Source organism: Leptonychotes weddellii, chromosome 12, assembly GCF_054177405.1.
Source record: "Leptonychotes weddellii isolate Sample4059 chromosome 12, ASM5417740v2, whole genome shotgun sequence".
Lineage (NCBI taxonomy): Eukaryota > Metazoa > Chordata > Mammalia > Carnivora > Phocidae > Leptonychotes > Leptonychotes weddellii.
Genome location: NC_138380.1, coordinates 68,620,758 through 68,638,108, shown reverse-complemented (window position 1 = coordinate 68,638,108; position 17,351 = coordinate 68,620,758). Strand labels below are relative to the sequence as shown.

At 41.9% G+C, this 17,351-nt stretch overlaps 1 protein-coding gene and 1 long non-coding RNA gene across 3 annotated transcripts in view; one reads left to right on the top strand and one right to left on the bottom strand.

Moving 5' to 3' along the window:
* Positions 1 to 615: 615 nt before the first annotated feature.
* Positions 616 to 17,351, top strand: part of LOC115939628 (uncharacterized) — a 36,012-nt gene continuing 19,276 nt past the window's right edge. For both annotated transcript variants that reach the window (XR_014139372.1, XR_014139373.1), the window contains exons 1-2: positions 616 to 905; positions 10,942 to 10,992. This is a non-coding gene — a long non-coding RNA (uncharacterized LOC115939628). The remainder of the gene's footprint in view (positions 906 to 10,941; positions 10,993 to 17,351) is intronic.
* Positions 9,719 to 17,351, bottom strand: part of ABCB1 (ATP binding cassette subfamily B member 1) — a 103,489-nt gene continuing 95,856 nt past the window's right edge. Inside the window, exons 26-28 of the mRNA XM_006729592.3 lie at positions 13,807 to 14,013; positions 11,097 to 11,243; positions 9,719 to 10,311 (exon numbers count right to left, since the gene is read on the bottom strand). Of these exons, the coding sequence (XP_006729655.1) occupies positions 10,108 to 10,311; positions 11,097 to 11,243; positions 13,807 to 14,013 (558 nt within the window). The 3' untranslated portion in view covers positions 9,719 to 10,107. The remainder of the gene's footprint in view (positions 10,312 to 11,096; positions 11,244 to 13,806; positions 14,014 to 17,351) is intronic.

Below are 17,351 nucleotides of genomic sequence, written 5' to 3'. Positions count from 1 at the left end.
CTCCATACACTAAGTGACGATCAATAAGAGGGAAAACATTTCCCTGTAGCTGCCCAGGGGAGAAAGCGAAAACATTAGTTTCCAGCTCCAAGGTCACTTTTCCTTATGACCAAGACTGGCTCTTTTGAGGGGCGCCTGGGTGGCTCAGTCGGTTAAGCGACTGCCTTCGGCTCAGGTCATGATCCCAGGGTCCCGGGATCGAGTCCCACATCGGGCTCCCTGCTCGGCAGGGAGTCTGCTTCTCCCTCTCCCTCTGCCTGCTGTTCCCCCTGCTTGTGCTTGTTCTGTGTCAAATATATAAAATCTTAAAAAAAAAAAAGACTGGCTCTTTTGAGGGGTGCCTGGGTGGCTCAGTCGGTTAAGCGACTGCCTTCGGCTCAGGTCATGATCCTGGAGTCCCGGGATCAAGTCCCGCATCGGGCTCCCTGCTCAGCAGGGAGTCTGCTTCTCCCTCTCCCTCTGCCTGCTGTTCCCCCTGCTTGTGCTTGTTCTGTCTGTGTCAAATAAATAAAATCTTAAAAAAAAAAAAAAAGACTGGCTCTTTTGAAAGAGGCCAGGTGAAAATATTTCATCATGTACCTTTGCCTTTTGTACATACCTGGAAGCATTCCTGCTTTTCTCTTTGCTATTCTGATTTCTCCAGGCTCCAAGGGCAGAGGTCTTTCACCTTGATGTTAGAAGTTCCAAGTGGAACAGAGGACAACAAGTGCAGAAGGTGCTCCCTGAAAATCTTTTGTTTAATCTTTTTTAAAGAGCAACACTTTTTTGTTTCATTTAACATACACTTTTATTGAGGACTTTCAACGTGCCAGGTACTGCTACAGGTGTTGGAGTCCACGGTGAACCAGGTGCCCACCAAGACACTGCAGCCTAGAGGGATACCTTTGAAGATCAAGAGAGTTAAAGTAAGTGAAAAATCCTTTACAGGCTCTGGAAGAGTTATTACTTGTTAGCTATCGAGTGGCTTAAAACAATGGTTTTTGGTTTTTTATTTTTTTTTTTTAAGTAGGCTTCACACCCAGCATGGAGCCCAATGCGGGGCTTGAGTTCACAACCCTGAGATCAAGACCTGAACTGAGATCAAGAGTCAGATGCATAACCGACTGAGCCACCCAGGCGAACCAAAACAGTGGTTTTTATAATCCCTTACAGTTCTCTGAATTGACTGGGCTCAGCGAGGTGGTTCTCATCTCATGAGGGTGCAGTGAGATGCTGGTTGTGTCTGCATCTGAAGACTTGACTGGGCTGGATGTCTGAGATGCCCACTCACATGGCTGGAGCTTCCTGCTGGCTGTGGGCTGGAGGCTCAGCTGAGTTAAGTCATGTGGCCTCCCTGGGTATCTTAGGCTTCTCCTTACAGTGTGGTGATTGGGGTTTGAGGTGGGGGATGGTCATCATAGCTCAGGATCTCGTCCTCAACTTCAGACACTCCCAAACTCCATTTTGTCAGGGAGGGCTCCCAGAAGAAAGCAGGCAACTGTGCTTACCCACTCCCGGCAAGGTGCCTCATGCCACTCTCTGCTTCGTTCAGCCAGCTCCAACCACAACGTCCTTCTTTCTGCACTTCAAACTCTCTTTGAACAGGCTATTTCCTCCACCTGAAATCTCTCCTTCCTTCCCTATGACCTATCTCTCCACTCCTACTACTTCCTGCGTAACTCCTCTTTTTCAGATTTCAGCCCAAATTATTATCATCTCAAGAGCAACAAATCCTTAAGTTTAACTGATTCTCCTATTTCTTCTTTCTTAACTTTGTGTTGTGAAATAATTATAGACTCACAGGAAGTTGAAAAAACTGTAGAGTGCTGTGGATCCTTCATCCAGCTTCCCCAAATGATGGCATATAGTCACTGTAGGACAAAAGCAAACCCAGGGCATTGACATTGGTACAATACTGTTACCAGACCACTCCAATTTCTTAAAAACAATTTTTTTCTTTTCCAAAATTATGGACATAATTCCCATAAGGCTTTATTTTTTTTCCATAGAGTGGGAAAAGCTGGATTATAGCTTTTATGGTAATGATGGTCTCTCCTCCCTATTTTTTATATAAAACTATATGGCTTTAGATAAAAATTCTCTTAATATATATTATATTAACAAAAGACTTTCAGATGTTGATCTGTGATAAAACCAAACTGACCCAGAGGAAGGTACACACTAAATCAAAAACCTGGCAAAAGAGAAGACACTCACTGAACTTCTACTAGATACCAAGGATTTTGCCAAAGGCAAGAATCAAGTGATGCAAAGACACAGTCCTTTTCTCAAAGGGTTCACAAACTGGGAGCAGGCATCTGAAACAGAGATGTGAGTAAGAAAAACGAATCACAGAGATTTCTTATCACTGTGACCTGGGAACAAATAGCTACTTTGTGTGTCAAGGAACAGACTGAAATACATTTTGGCCTAAATTCAGAACTCGATTCTGATGAAGCAAACAGAAGGGCCGTCATTGTTTAGAGGTGGATATAGGTGGATAATCCTAGAACCAGAATGGAACTAGGAAAAGAAGAGTAGAACTCAAGCAAACAGTACACATTGGGACCCATCTGTGTTTGGTTAGTACCTTGCAGGCCACACTTCCGAACACCTTCTGCTCTGATGTCACCTCTAAGCCAAAAGAATAAATCATCTTCCTTCTAAAAGATCTGTACCTCTGAAACAAATAATACATTATATGTTAAAAAAAAAAAAGAGAAGAAGAAGAAGATAGCAGGAGGGGAAGAATGAAGGGGGGACATCGGAGGGGGAGACGAACCATGAGAGACGATGGACTCTGAGAAACAAACTGAGGGTTCTAGAGGGGAGGGGGGTGGGGGGATGGGTTAGCCTGGTGATGGGTATTAAAAAGGGCATGTGCTAAAAAAAAAAAAAAGGGCACGTACTGCATGGAGCACTGGGTGTTATACGCAAACAATGAATCATGGAACACTACATCAAAAACTAATGATGTAGTGTATGGTGATTAACATAACATAATAAATAAATAAATAAATAAATAAATAAATAAATAAATAAAAGCCAAAAAAAAAAAAAGAGTTCCTCATCTCCATCAATGTCACAGCATTTTTCAAGCCAATTTTTATCACCCTCCTACCTTTCCCATATAGACGATGGATGTTTCTCAGAGCCATCTGTCCTCTGTTCTCACCAGCCCAACTCAGAGCCTCATTACCCTCAGTGTTTTGTTTTTTAAATAAAAGTATCTTGTTTGGCTTCTCTGATTAGAGGCTTGTTATCAGTTTCCTTAGGCTACCATCACAAATCACCACAAATTTGGTGGTTTAACATTAGAGAAAACACTATGGGGAGGTTCTTCAAAAAGTTAAAAATAGAACTACCATATGATTCAGGTAATCCCACTTCTTGGTAGATATCTGAAGAAAATGAAATCAGCACTCTTGATTGTGCTGACTGCAGAATTAGTCACAATGGTCAGGATATAGAACCCCACATGTCCATCAACGGATGAATGGATAAAGAAAATGTCGTGTATATAAATATATACAATGGAATAGTATTCAGCCATAAAATGAATGTAATCTTGCCATTTGTGATGACATGGATGAACTGGAGGGCATTACGCAAAGTGGAATAAGCCAGACAGAGAAAGAAAAATTTTTTTGGTGGGGCTTTTAGTATTTTATATATATATATATCTATTTTAGTATTTTATACACACATGTGTGCACACACACCAGGCAAGAAAAAGAAATAAAATTGGAAAGAAGTAAAATTGTCTTGTTTTGCTCTGGCTAGGACTTCAGTAGTATATTGAATAGGAGTGGTAAGAGTTAGCCTTATGGTATTCCTGATCTTAGAGCTTTCAATCTTTCACTATTGGGTATGATGATAGCTGTGGGCTTGTCATACATGGCCTTTATTATATTAAAGTATGTTCCTCTACACACAGTTTGTTGAGAATTTTTATCATGAAAATATGTTGTATTTTGTGAAATGTTTTTTCTTTATGTATTAAAAGGATATGATTTTTATCCCTCATTCTATTAATTTGGTGCACCACATTTATTCATTTGCATGTTGAACCATCCATGCATCCCAGGGATAAATCCCATTTATCATGGTGTGTGATCCTTAAAAGGTGCTTTTGAATTCAGTTAGCTAGTATTTTATTGAGAAATTTTGCATCTATATTCACTAGGGATATTGACCTGTAGTTTTCTTATCTTGTAGTGTTCTTTTTCATTCATTCATTCATTCATTTAATTTTATTTTTAAATCCAGTATAATTAATGTATTGTGTTATATTAGTTTCAGATGTAGTATTTTCTTTTAAGATTTTATTTATTTATTTGTCAGAAAGAGAGAGAGAGGGAGCATAAACAGGAGGAGTGGCAGGCAGAGGGAGAAGCAGACTCCTGCTGAGCAAGGAGCCTGATTCAGGACTCAATCCCAGGACTCCGGGATCATGACCTAAGCTGAAGGTAGACACTTAACTGACTGAGCCACCCAGGCGTCCCTGTCTTGCAGTATTCTTTTTTTTTTTTTTAAAGATTGTATTTATTTATTTGAGAGAGAGAGAATGAGAGACAGAGAGCACGAGAGGGAAGAGGGCAGAGGGAGAAGCAGACCCCCTGCTGAGCAGGGACCCCCCCCGATGTGGGACTCGATCCCGGGACTCCAGGATCATGACCTGAGCCGAAGGCAGTCACTTAACCAACTGAGCCACCCAGGCGCCCTCTTGCAGTATTCTTATCTGCCTTTGATATCAGGGCAATGCTGGCCTGATGAGTTTGGAAGTGTTTTCATTTTTTGGAAGAGTTTGAGAAGGAATAGCGTTAAATCTTCTTTAATGTAGAATTCACCAGTGAACCGATCTGGTCCTCGGCTTTTCTTTGTTAGTTTTCAATTAGTGATTCAATCTCCTTGTATAATCGGTCTATTCAGATTTTCTATTTCCACAATTCAGACTTGGTAGGGTGTGTGTTTCTAGGGTGTATGTTCCTAGTAATCTCTTATAAACTTTTTTATTTCTATGGTATCAGTTGTAGTGTCTCCTCTTTCACTTCTGATTTTATTGGAATCTTCTGTTTTTCTTAATCTGATGAAAGTTTTGTCAAGTTTGTTTATCTTTCCAAAAAAGGAACTCAGTTTCATTGATCTTTTCTATTGTTTTTCTGGTCTCTATTTCATTTATTTCTCCTCTGATCTTTGTTATTTCCTTCCTACTGCTAACTTTGGGCTTAGCTTGTTTTCCTTTTTCTAGTTCCTTAAGATATAAAATTAGGTTATTTTAGATCTTTCTTAATGTAGGTATTTATATCTATAAATTTCCCTCTTAGAACTACCTTGGCTGCATCTCATAGGTTTTGGTATGTTGTGTTTCCATTTTAATTTATTTGAATTTTTTTTTTTTGCTTGTTTCAAGATATTTTTTGATCTCCACTTTGATTTCTTCTTTAACTCATTGGTTGTTGAGGAGCATGTTGTTTAATTTCCACATGATTATGAATTTTCCATACTTCCTCCTGTTACTGATTTCTGGTTTCATATTATTGTGGTCAGAAAAGATACTTGGTATGATTTCAATCTTCTTAAATTTGCTATGACTTGTGACCTATCACATGACCTATCTTGGAGAATGTTCCATGTGTGCTTAAGAAGAAAGTATATTCTGTTGTTATTGGATGGAAAGATCTGTACATATCTGTTAACTTATTTGGTTTAAAGTATAGTTCAAGTCAAACATTTCTTGGTTGATTTTCTGTCTGCATGATCTACCCAATATTGAAAGTGGAGTCCCGAAGTCCTCCAGTATTGTCTGGAGTCCCCTACTATTATTGTATTGTTGTCTATTTCTCCCTTCAAATCTCTTAGTATTTTGCTTAATATATTAGATGCCCTGTTGTTGGATGCATACATATTTACAATTATCATATCTTTTTAATGAACTGACCCCTTTATCATTATATAATGACCTTCTTTGCTTTTGTTACCATTTTTGGCTTTAGAGTCCATTTTGTCTGATACAAGGATAAGCTACCCCTGCTTTCTACTTGCATGGGATATCTTTTTCCATCCCTTCACTTTTAGCCTACGTGTATCCTTAAAGCTGAAGTGAGTCTCTTTTAGGCGGTGTATAGTTGGGTCTTGATTTGTTATCCATCCAGCCACTCTATTCTTTTTGATTAGAGAATTCAATCAATTTACACTGAGTAATTATTGATAGAGAGGAGAGGACTTACAATGCCATCTTATGGTTTCTGGCTATTTTGTAGTTCCCTTATTTCTTTCTTCCTCTCTTGCTGCCTTCCTGTGCGAATTGATGATTTTCCATAGTGGTAGGTTTTGTTTCCCTTCTTTTTATCTTTTGTGAATCTACTGTAGGTTTTTGCCTTGTGGTTACCATGAGGCTAACATAAAACATCTTATAGGTGTAACAGTGTATTTTACAAAACACACAGAAGCTAGCATAAAAAACACTAACCTTTTATTACCCCTTTTTGTTTTTGAGGTCACAAGTTACCTCTTTTATATTGTGGACTCATTAACAAATTATTACAGCTATACAGTTATTTTTAACACTATTGTCCTTTATCCTTTATACTAGAGTTAAGCAGTTAACACACCACCATATTATAGTATTATAATACTATATTGTTATGTATTATGTATTTGACTACACACTTAGCTTTTCCAGTATGTAGTATATTTCTATATGTTCTCATGTTACTAATTAGTATCATTTCATTTCAGCTTTAAAAACTCAATTCAGCATTTATTAGGCAGTTCTAGTGGTGATGAATTCCCTCAGCTTTTGTTTGTCTGGGAAAATCTCTCTCCCTCTTTTCTGAAGAACTTTGCCAGACAGTGTATTCTTGGTTGGCAGGGATGTTTTTTCCCAGTACTTGTAATGTATCAGCTCACTCTCTCCTGGCCTACACGGTTCCTGCTGAGGAACCCAATGATAGCTTTATAGGGGCCCCTTACAAGTTACAAGCTTTTATTTTTTCGCTTGCTACTTTTAAGAGTCTTTGTCTTTAATTTTTTGACAGCTTTATTATAATGTGTCTTGAAGGGGATCTAAATTGATTTTATGTGGTGACCCATGAGCTTTGTGAACTTGAGTATCCAATTTCTTTCCAAGCTTGGGATGTTCTCAGCCATTATTTCTTTAAATAAATTTTCTGCCCCCTTCTCCTTCTCATCTCCTTCTGGAACCCCAATAATTCAGAAACTGGTTCTTTTGATGGTATTCCATGGATCACATAGGCTTTCCCTACTCTTTTCCATTCTTTTTGCTTTGTTCTCCCCTGACTGGATTGTCTCAAAGTCATTGTCTTCTGTCTCACAGATTCTTTCTTCTGACTGATCTATTCTTCTGCTAACGATCTCTACTGCATTTTTCATTTCATTTGTTGTATTCTTCAGTTCCAGAATTTCTGCTCATTTCTTTTTTTAATTTTCTATCTCTTTGTTAAACTTCTCATTTTGCTCATGTATTGTTTTCCTGGTTTTGCTGAATTCTTTCTGTCTTATCTTGAAGTTCATCAAGTTTCCTTAAAACTGCTATTTTGAATTCTTTACCAGATAAATCACAGAGCTCCATGTTGTGGAGTCAGTTCCTGGAAAACTACTGTGATTCATTGATGGTGTCATGCTTCCTTGTTTTTTTCATGTTTTGTGAAGTTTTGCATTGCTGTCTTCCTATATGAAGTAGCAGTCACCTCCAGTCTTTAATCGCTGCCTTCAGGAGAGACCTATCTTCCATCAGCTCCTCTAGTAACTTGAAGGTATCATCAGACCCTCTATGAATACAGCTGATGCACACTTCTTGTTCCCTGTATTGGCAGAGTTCTTAAGCTTATGTGTCTTCTCTTGACTCCACACCAGGCCATGTAGTGACTGCCTTCCTTTTGTTTTACCAAAGGTTGCTGTAAAGCTCAAGTTTGTGGCCTTTCCCTGGCCCACATACTCGGGCCAGCCTTCTGTGTGTGCTCACTAGCTGTCTGCCAAGCCTTGCTCTTGCCACCACTTTTGGAACTTGTACAAAGAACCAGCCACAGGACTGGGCAGGGGCTATGTGTGTGTGAGTGGAGAACACTGAGCACTGGGGTACTCCATGGGCCAGTTGAGGGGATCTACAGGCAAGGTACTCCCATGGTTTGTAGTTGAGTTTCTTGATAGAGTTTATGACACAGTTGGTAGGATCCGTATCTCTTCAATGCCCTCTGAGAGCCCTATCTGCTGCTTTCCCAGTTTCTTCCCACCACTGCCCCCCCCCCCCCCACTGAAGTCATGCAGCTCAAGATTCAGTACTCTAGAAAGGAGGAAAGAGGAAAAGAAACCTCTTTTGTGGCATTCTGCACAGCTGGGGAAGCCAGGTACTCATTCATGCTTTCATCTCCCTCCACAAGAGAAGTCAGGGGCTAAGATCCCTCTTGGGCCCTCAGCTGTGTTGCCTTGGGAGAGGAGTGGTACAAGTCAAGTCAAGCTGTTCTTCTTACCCTCTCCAATGCATTCAAACTAGAATTTTTTGCTCTATTTTTTTTTTTTTTTGCTGGAACTTCTCCTCTGGACTCGACTTCTACAAAAGCTCTCTCATCCATGGGTGATGGTCTAACACAGTGTTTTCTAGGACTGTGGCTGAGAGGGCCTAGAGCCAGTTCACAGGGTCCATAGCCAGGACCAAAGTCTGTATGCCTATTACCCAACACACAGGTGGGTGAGACTTTTCTCAGGACCCTTGGCTTATGGTGCTGGATCCCACAGCTCCCACAGAGGCACTTCTGTCTGTTGATGGATGCTAAATTATTGTCATTGAGGGGGGAGGACAAAAACAAGGGAAATCTTATTTCCCCATGAGGCTGCTATTACTCCTCCAGAATATCTTCTTTTAATCTACATTTCTTGCATTATTGAGATTGTGCACTTTTTTTTTTTTTTTCTAATATATTTCTTCTTTGGTCATGATCATGTCCTTTGCCCATTTTTCTTTGGAGGTGATAGCATTTTTTTTTCCTTTTAAAATTCTTTAGATAGTAAGGATATCAATTGTTTGCAATAAATATGGCAAATACTACCCCCAGCTTGTGTCTTTTTTATCAAAACAGAAAAAGAGTTGTTATATTTTTTAAAGTGCAGAAATATTAAAATCCTGTAAGAGCCCTTTATAAGAGCAAGGCAAAATATTTGACGTACATCAGAGTATACACTTCACAACTGCACATCCTGGGCTCCACCCCAACCCCTAGAATTCTGCAGTGATGTGTGTGGTTGGTTTGAGAGCCACCATAATGTAGAAACACAAGAACCAGCAGGATCACATCCACAAAGAATGAAGACTGGTGGTTCAGCAGGACCCACTGTGAAAAGACATGTGCAATCGGAATTATTTACACTATTTAACCATTCTCACAAAAATTAATGGAAGTTTTTAAAGAAGTCTTTCAAATGCAGAAATAATCTTTAATATTCCAACTGGGAGATGATTTATTTACAAGCATTTTAGACAAGATGACTCCAGTCATGGGGCGCCTGGGTGGCTCAGTCGTTAAGCGCCAGCCTTTGGCTCAGGTCATGATCCCAGGGTCCTGGGATCGAGCCCCGCATCGGGCTCCCTGCTCAGCGGGAAGCCTGCTTCTCCCTCTCCCACTCCCCCTGCTTGTGTTCCCTCTCTCACTGTGTCTCTCTTTGTCAAATAAATAAATAAAATCTTAAAAAAAAAAAAAAAGATGACTCCGGTCATATAAAAGTTTAGTTTTATTATAGCACTTTATGCAAACATTCAGTACTTTTTGCCACTTCTATAATCTTTCAGCAAGGCAGTAAGTTACAAATAAGAAAATATAAACAAAAACCATACAATTTATTAACAAAGTCTACTTTGAATTATTCTATAAGTTTTATAATGCAATTAACACCAGTATTTTATTCCATTTGATAATGTTTCTTTTGGTTCCTTTAATTACAAAATCTGAAGACTCTGACCTTGGTGAAATAATCTTCGGTTGCGGCAGGAAATGTTAAACAGGTAATTCTACAGAGTTTTTCCAGTAAGCGCTCACTTTTTAACTTTGATTAAATGCCATGTTTTAACACAAATATTAGAAAATATTTAACAGCTCCTATGGTCACAGTTCACTAGCGCTTTGCTCCCGCCTGGACACTGACCATGGAAAAATAGATGCCTTTCTGAGCCAGCAACTGTTGATGCGTGCCATGCTCCTTGACCTTGCCATTCTGAAACACCACTATTAAGTCTGCATTCTGGATGGTGGACAGGCGGTGAGCGATCACGATGCAGGTGCGGCCTTCTCTGGCTTTGTCCAGGGCTTCTTGGACAACCTGATCAATAACCACATAAATTAATTCTGATAAAAACTGTCCTCTCCCTTCCTCCTCCATAGTAAGGCCCACAATCTTCCAACAAGAGGTCTTTCCTTAATGACGGGATCAGTGAAATATCACAGAATTCACAAAGCAAAGAATTTGTCGTATTGGAAGATAAGGGAATCCTAGTCTGGATTAGTTCTGAGGCAGGAGTCATCTACTCTTGAAGTTATGACAATAAATACAGTCTGTGCAATCATTTGAAGACATTTACTGGTGTGCCCACCCACACAACATCCTTCAGAGCCACCCTCCGGTCCAGCTCTACAGCAAATCCAGGGAGACTGAGCACAGGCTGAACACAGGCTCCTTGAATTTTGGGATTTTAGTAAAGAATTAATTTGTCTTTCAGATACCTGAATAGTCAACTTTTTCTCCAATTGAAAATGATTACTAATATTTATCTTAAGGTAGAGTCAGCTTTTATAGTGTATTAACCTCCCACTTCTTTAGAGTTGGAGATGCCACTGGTAGAAATGGGAAAGTGGCCTCCTGAACATGGCGTCTTTGGTCAATACAAACTGATCCAAGGCTATTTTTTGGAGCCTGAGTGCTCTAAGACTGATTTCCCTTATTTTGTCTTAGGTCTCCTGAATAAGAGCTACAGAAAGTGTCCACATTCTGCGGAAAGCTGATGTAAGTAACAACATATCTGGGCTGAATTTTGTTCTCTACTGTGGAAGACAGAAGCATTTAAGGACAACCAATTCAAGGGTGATGAATCCAATTTAAATGCTTACCTTTTCACTCTCTGTATCCAGAGCTGATGTAGCTTCATCCAAAAGCAAAATATGAGGCTGTCGAACAAGGGCACGAGCTATGGCAATGCGCTGCTTCTGGCCCCCAGAGAGCTGGGTTCCTTTGTCTCCTACTCTGGTGTTATATTTCTGTGAATAGGGTTTTGTTATTATGAAACAGAGAACTGATAATCCTAAAAAAGAGTTTGCTCACAGAAAATAGGATGACTACGTCCATAAACAGACAAATTTTGGTTCAGAAGCTACGAATGGTCTCATAGAGGCTTAAACATCAAAAATGTAGCTCTAAATGGCAGGTCTGATCTCTCTTCTTGAAAATAGACATTTGGGGGGGCACCCGGGTGGCTCAGTCCATTAAGCATCTGCCTTCAGCTCAGGTCATGATCCTGGGGTCCTGGGATCGAGCCCCATGTTGGGCTCCCTGCTCAGGGGGGAGTCTGCTTGTCCCTCTCCCTCTGCTCCTGCTCCTGCTGGTGCTCTCACGTGTACTCTCTTTCTCTCTCTCAAATAAATAAAAATCTTTAAAAAAATTTTTTTTTAAAAATAAAATAAACATTTTGGTCTGAGAGCTATGTTTTAGCGTAAACAAGTCAATATCTTTATGAGGAAGAATACTGTTACAATGTTAGTCTCTTCCAGTCTTCTGGTTTCATTATATTTGGGACAAGTTTGGTTCGAGGAAGGAAATCGGACTTAAAGGGGCTATGCAATAAATGAAGCTCATTTTACTTACAACCAGCAGGTGGTGCTCTCTATACTGAAGTCAGGAAGGAAAGCCATTTCTTGGGATGCTAGCTAGCCTTCGGGTATCTGTTTTTATAAATCTCTAAGACTTCAAAAATTTTAATGGATGCTAAGGAATTCCATCTTGATATCTAACTTTAAAAGCTAAAATCTCCTTTTTTAATTTTTTGATTTTAGAGTTCTCCCAAAGTTCTTCACATATTGTGTCCCACAGTAGATAATTGTCATTAACTACTCAATAGGATGACAGGGACAGGAGTTAAAAGGATATGAAGGGGAGAGCAGGAACAAGACGTGACAGCAGGTGAACCTAGAGAACAATACTATCATCATTTTCAGCCCCTTGCCAGGCTGGAATTTTAGTCAAATCATGGGCTCTGATTCTGACCCCCGGAGTTTTACTTAAAAATTTATGTTCTATATAGGATTGCCTATTTTTATTGGCTATATCTGGTTGCCCTAGTTCAGTAGCAGTCAGACTGAGATCTGCACTTGCAGGTGGAGTCCCAGGACCCCAGGGCCGCAGGTGCCTCAGGAGGCAGGAGCACTGTGTGTCCCATGTGAGAGCAGGGGTTCCCAGGCTGCACTGAGACCATATGATCCTCTTGCAGCAGGTAAAGGCAGGGCTGTAACCCTGAAGGAAGTCAGTAACCAGAATAGCTTCCTGCAGGGTGAGCTAAATTCTAGTAGGAATCGCTCAGGTAAAGAAGTGGGTCCTTGGTCAGAAAACAGGGCTCAAGACCGGGAGCCCAGAAAGGCTGGGTCCCTGTGGCAGACAAATGAATGCCAGAGGGGCAAGGTATATTTAATAAGCAAGTTAATATTTACTCTCTGTGTTTGTCTTTGTTAACCCCTAGCCCAGTGGTGCTCACACTGCAGCCTGGTATCTGGGCTGTTAAAACACAGATTGCTAGACTCTACCTCCAACGTTTTTGATCCAGCAGGTTCTAATGTGATGGTTCAGGCCCATACTTTGAGATCATTAGTAAAGGGATTGAAGCTTTATCTTTCAAGTTTTCTAGCCTTGGGAAAGACCGATTATCCACAGCTGGGCAAGAAGGTTAAATGGAGGGGAAAGGAACAATTCCTCCTCCTGGGGGTCTATGATGTGGTGGCAACAGTTATCAGAAGAAGAGCCTCAAGAAAAGGAAGTTTGGGAAAGAGTTAGGGCCAGCTGGTATCGCCATCCTTCCCCATAAGGAAATTGCCTTCCCTGCTGGTTTGAGGCTACTGAGCTTTATTTTTGAGGAGTGTTTCCTTATTATAAAGAAACTAACTGGTGATAATGGGAGGGCGTATAGACAAGCCAGGTCAAGGTGACTTCAAAATGCAGCACCTAAGGGGCTTAAGAGAGGGCAAGAGGTTCCTTTTATCTAATTTCCCAGGAAGAATTTGGGGGCATCATGGACAACAGCTCAGGGAACCCCAAGGAAGGTTTTGAGAATCAGCCCTATAAGCAGAGCTTGGGGGCCATGAAATGTGCAATGATGAGAGACTACATAATACCACACTCACTCCAAGGGCTCAGCTCTATTGAGGAAGAGCCGTCTTTCTGACATGGGTTCAGTTCCCCAGCCTGGCCCGACTCCACAGAGGTAGGTTTGCAGCTTGGGAGGGAGCAGCAAGGAGGCAGAAGGAAGGTCAGGAGAGAAATGGGGGTGGAGAGGCTGGTGCCTGCTTCTGTGGGTGCTGTACTTAGGCTCAGAGGGAAAGGCTTCCTCCAAATATGCACTCTTTGGTCAGGCTTGCTCACAGGGGGAGCCAGTCGGGTGATCATGCAAACACAGTATCAAATGGGGATAGGAAGTACAGCAAGATGTTGTATACAGGTGTGTATTTCGGTTGCTCACTTCTCTTCACCTTTGGGAAACCAGCCCTTTAGAAATCAAAGTGCAGGCCAGGGAGGTTGCCACGGGCTCTTGGGCTCCTAAATTGGAGGAAGACTTACATCAGGGAGTGTCTCGATGAAGGGGTGTATGTTGGCCTCCTTGGCCGCCCGCACGATCTCTTCCTGTGACACGACCCGGCTGTTGTCTCCGTAGGCAATGTTCTCTGCAATGCTGCAGTCGAACAGGATGGGCTCCTGGGACACAATGCCCAGGTGTGCGCGGAGCCATTGGACATTCAGGTGTTTTATCTCTTTGCCATCAATTAGCTGAAAACGAGAGTACATAGGTAACTTCAGGACCGGCACATTTTTAATTTAGCAAAATCAGTATCGTTATCTCGTACACTAAAATTGTCAAGTTACCATGGGACGACATTTTTGTTGTTCTGTTGAGTTTGGGTTGTCAAAGTCAACTGAACAAGGTCATAACTGTATGCTCTGATGAACTGTCATGCTCATTCTGTTTTAACCCTGGTTTCCGATATATGCATGTGGTAATCAGGATAACACCCCCAGCCCCAAGATATCCATATTCTAATCCATGAAACCTCTGAATGCTACATCCCGTGGCAAAGGGAGTTAAGGTATAAGGTTGCTCATCAGCTGATCTCAAAATAAGATGATCTTGGATGATCCAGGTGGGCCCAGTGTAATCATGAGGGTCCTTCACTGTGCAAGAGAGAGGCAGGACAGTATCAGAGCGGTGCAATATGACCAAGACTCAATTAGTCACTGTTGGCTTTGAAGCCATTGTTGGCTTCAAGGAAGGGGCCAGGAGCTAGAGGAAGAAAACGGTCCCCTAGAGCCTGCAGAAGGAACACCGCCCTGGTGGCACTTTAATGTTAGCCTGGTGAAATCCATTCTAGACATCTGACTTCCAGAATTTGTAAGATAATAAGTTTGTACGGCTTTATACCATGAAATTTGCCGGCATCCTTCTTCTTACGTATCAGTTTTTCACAAGAAAAGTAGCTGAGATTAGACTGGAAATCAGTAACTACTGTGAGCACATAATAGGTTTGCAAGTCAGGTTTCTAAGAATCAGGTTTTGGACGAATGGGATGCAGCAGTTAAACGGAAAAGAAGTGTGGGAAGGTGGCACCTGTATCTCCATGTAGTTGTTGATCTTGGGGAAATGAATTAATTTCTCTGACAGCTTCTTTGCGGGTAAAATGGGAATTATGAGAATAATTCCTAAACTCATAGAACTGAGGCCTGCATGAGATCATGTCTAGACCCCACTGAACACAGTGCTGGGCACTACGTATGTGCTCCAAGACTGCCAGAGACTGGTAACTCTGTGTCGCTGTCATTAAAACTACAGTGGCTGGACGCAGGCTGGGCGGCCGCAATGATGGACAGATATCTACAATGTTGGGCCAACGGAAGAGGAGGGAGAAGCTGCCTCTTCTCTAATGACCTGGCTCCTGGGGTTACCCTGCAGGAGCCTGGGGAGTGCTCCTTCTAGCCTTGCTCGGATGCACATAAGTCTGCCCAAAAGATCTACTTTGCAAGAGAACTGGTATTCAAGGGAGAGAGCTATTCATCCCCTCTGAAGAAGCAAGTGACTCAGCTTCAGGCTTTTCCCATAGTGCTGGTGAGTGTCTACCGCGCTATATATACTCTCTGGATCCCATGTGCCCAGCTGGGTGTCCCTGGGAGACAGCTAGCCAGGGGTAAGGTACAGTCTTTGCCGCGGGAACGTAGCTTCTGTTTGTAAAGCTGGTAAGTGCAGGGATAGGAAACACAGTCACGACCTTATTAGTACCCAGCCCAGTTGCCATGGAGACTCTTTCAGCATCTATGTTCTAGGCTTCCTTACAGTGTTAAGTGAAGGTGGGAAGTAGAGGGTGGAGAGAGGCAGTAAAAACCATACAAGAATGTGGCAAAACAGCAGATCTTGTGAGGTGGAACACTGTACTTGAGAAATGGAAAGTTCAGGGAAGGAGTAGCATAATTTTCTCCAAGCTTATGCTCCTGGGAGGAAAACAGACACTGCCTAACTAATATGATTAGACAAATGTGAAGGATCCCATCAAGTTTTAATGAGTTTCTCTATCACACTGAATACAGTAACACTCTTGGCCCTCCTCATGCCCACATGATGCACTGGAATTGCAAATACTTAAAGCCTGTGCTACCTGAAGCATCCTTTCTGTAGAGAAAACACGTTTAGAAGCCTAAATGTAAAAGACACCAATGCAGAGGTTCTTTGGCTGAGGCATGGGTGATGGTCTGAGGGAAGACCGAGGATATTTGGGGAATTGGTGAACACTGTTCAAAAGATACTGACCTAAATAAAGCTTAACCAGAAAAGTAAACACCTTGGTAATAATAAGGTAAAACCAGGTTAAATGACTAGCTATCTCTATCCTAGAGCATTAAATGCACTGCTGCCTTCATTAGCACAATCAAATGTTAAAAATATGTATTATTCTGCTCTACGTATTTACTCTGAAATCATGATTACAGATAAATTATTGAGCACTGACTACATTATAGGTCCAGTGATAAGCATGTCTCATGCATTCTCTTGTTTAATCTTCACAACAACTCTAGTGAGGTAGCTGTGTCTTTTCTTGTTTTCTTAAGATTTATTTATTTATTTTAGAGGGCGCCTGGGTGGCTCAGTCGTTAAGCGTCTGCCTTCAGCTCAGGTCACGATCCCGGAGTCCTGGGATCGAGTCCCACATCGGGCTCCCTGCCCGGCAGGAGGCCTGCTTCTCCCTCTCCCACTCCCCCTGCTTGTGTTCCTGCTCTCACTATCTCTCTCTCTGTCAAATAAATAAATAAAAATCTAAAAAAAAAAAAGATTTATTTATTTATTTTAGAGAGCGAGAGTGTGTGTGGTGAGTGGTGGGGAGGGGCAGAGGGAGAGAAACCCAAGCAGACTCCCTGCTAAGCGACCCTGGGGCTCCATCTCACGACCCATGAGATCCTGACCTGAACTCTGAAACCAAGAGTCAGACACTTAACGGACTGAGCCACCCGGGTGTCCCTGGGTAGGTGTGGTTTTAATCTCCATTTTACAGATTCAAAAATGAGCAAAGTTAAGTAACTTACACAAGATCACACAGTAACCAGGGGAGCTAGGATTGAATTTATACAGTATAGGCTGGGTTTTGGTAACACAAGTGCCTTATAATTGAAAAATACTCTCTGTCCTCCCTCACAGAGGAATGCCCCATGTTAGCTCAGGGGCCCACCTGGTAATACCCAGACTATGACAACAGGACTTCTGCATGTGATAGACTGGAGGGGAGAAAGGAAAGGTCGGGGAAGACTTAGATCAGAGGCGTGTTAACAGGAAGGTAATGAAGTTTGGCTTCAAGGGTCCTGAACTGCAGGTAACTGCTGACAGCTGAACTGTGTTCCAGGGAAGGGAGGCCAGGCTGACGTCAGGGTGCTCTTCCAGGTGAGTATTTATGTATCAGCCTAAAAAGGAAAGGGACCTGAGGGACACTGGGGTGGCTCAGTCGGCTAAGCATCTGCCTTTCACTCAGGTCATGATCCCAGGGTCCGGGCTCCTTGCTCAGCGGGGAGTCTGCTTCTCCCTCTCCCCCAACTCATGCTCTCTCTTGTGCTCACTCTCTCTCTCACTCAAA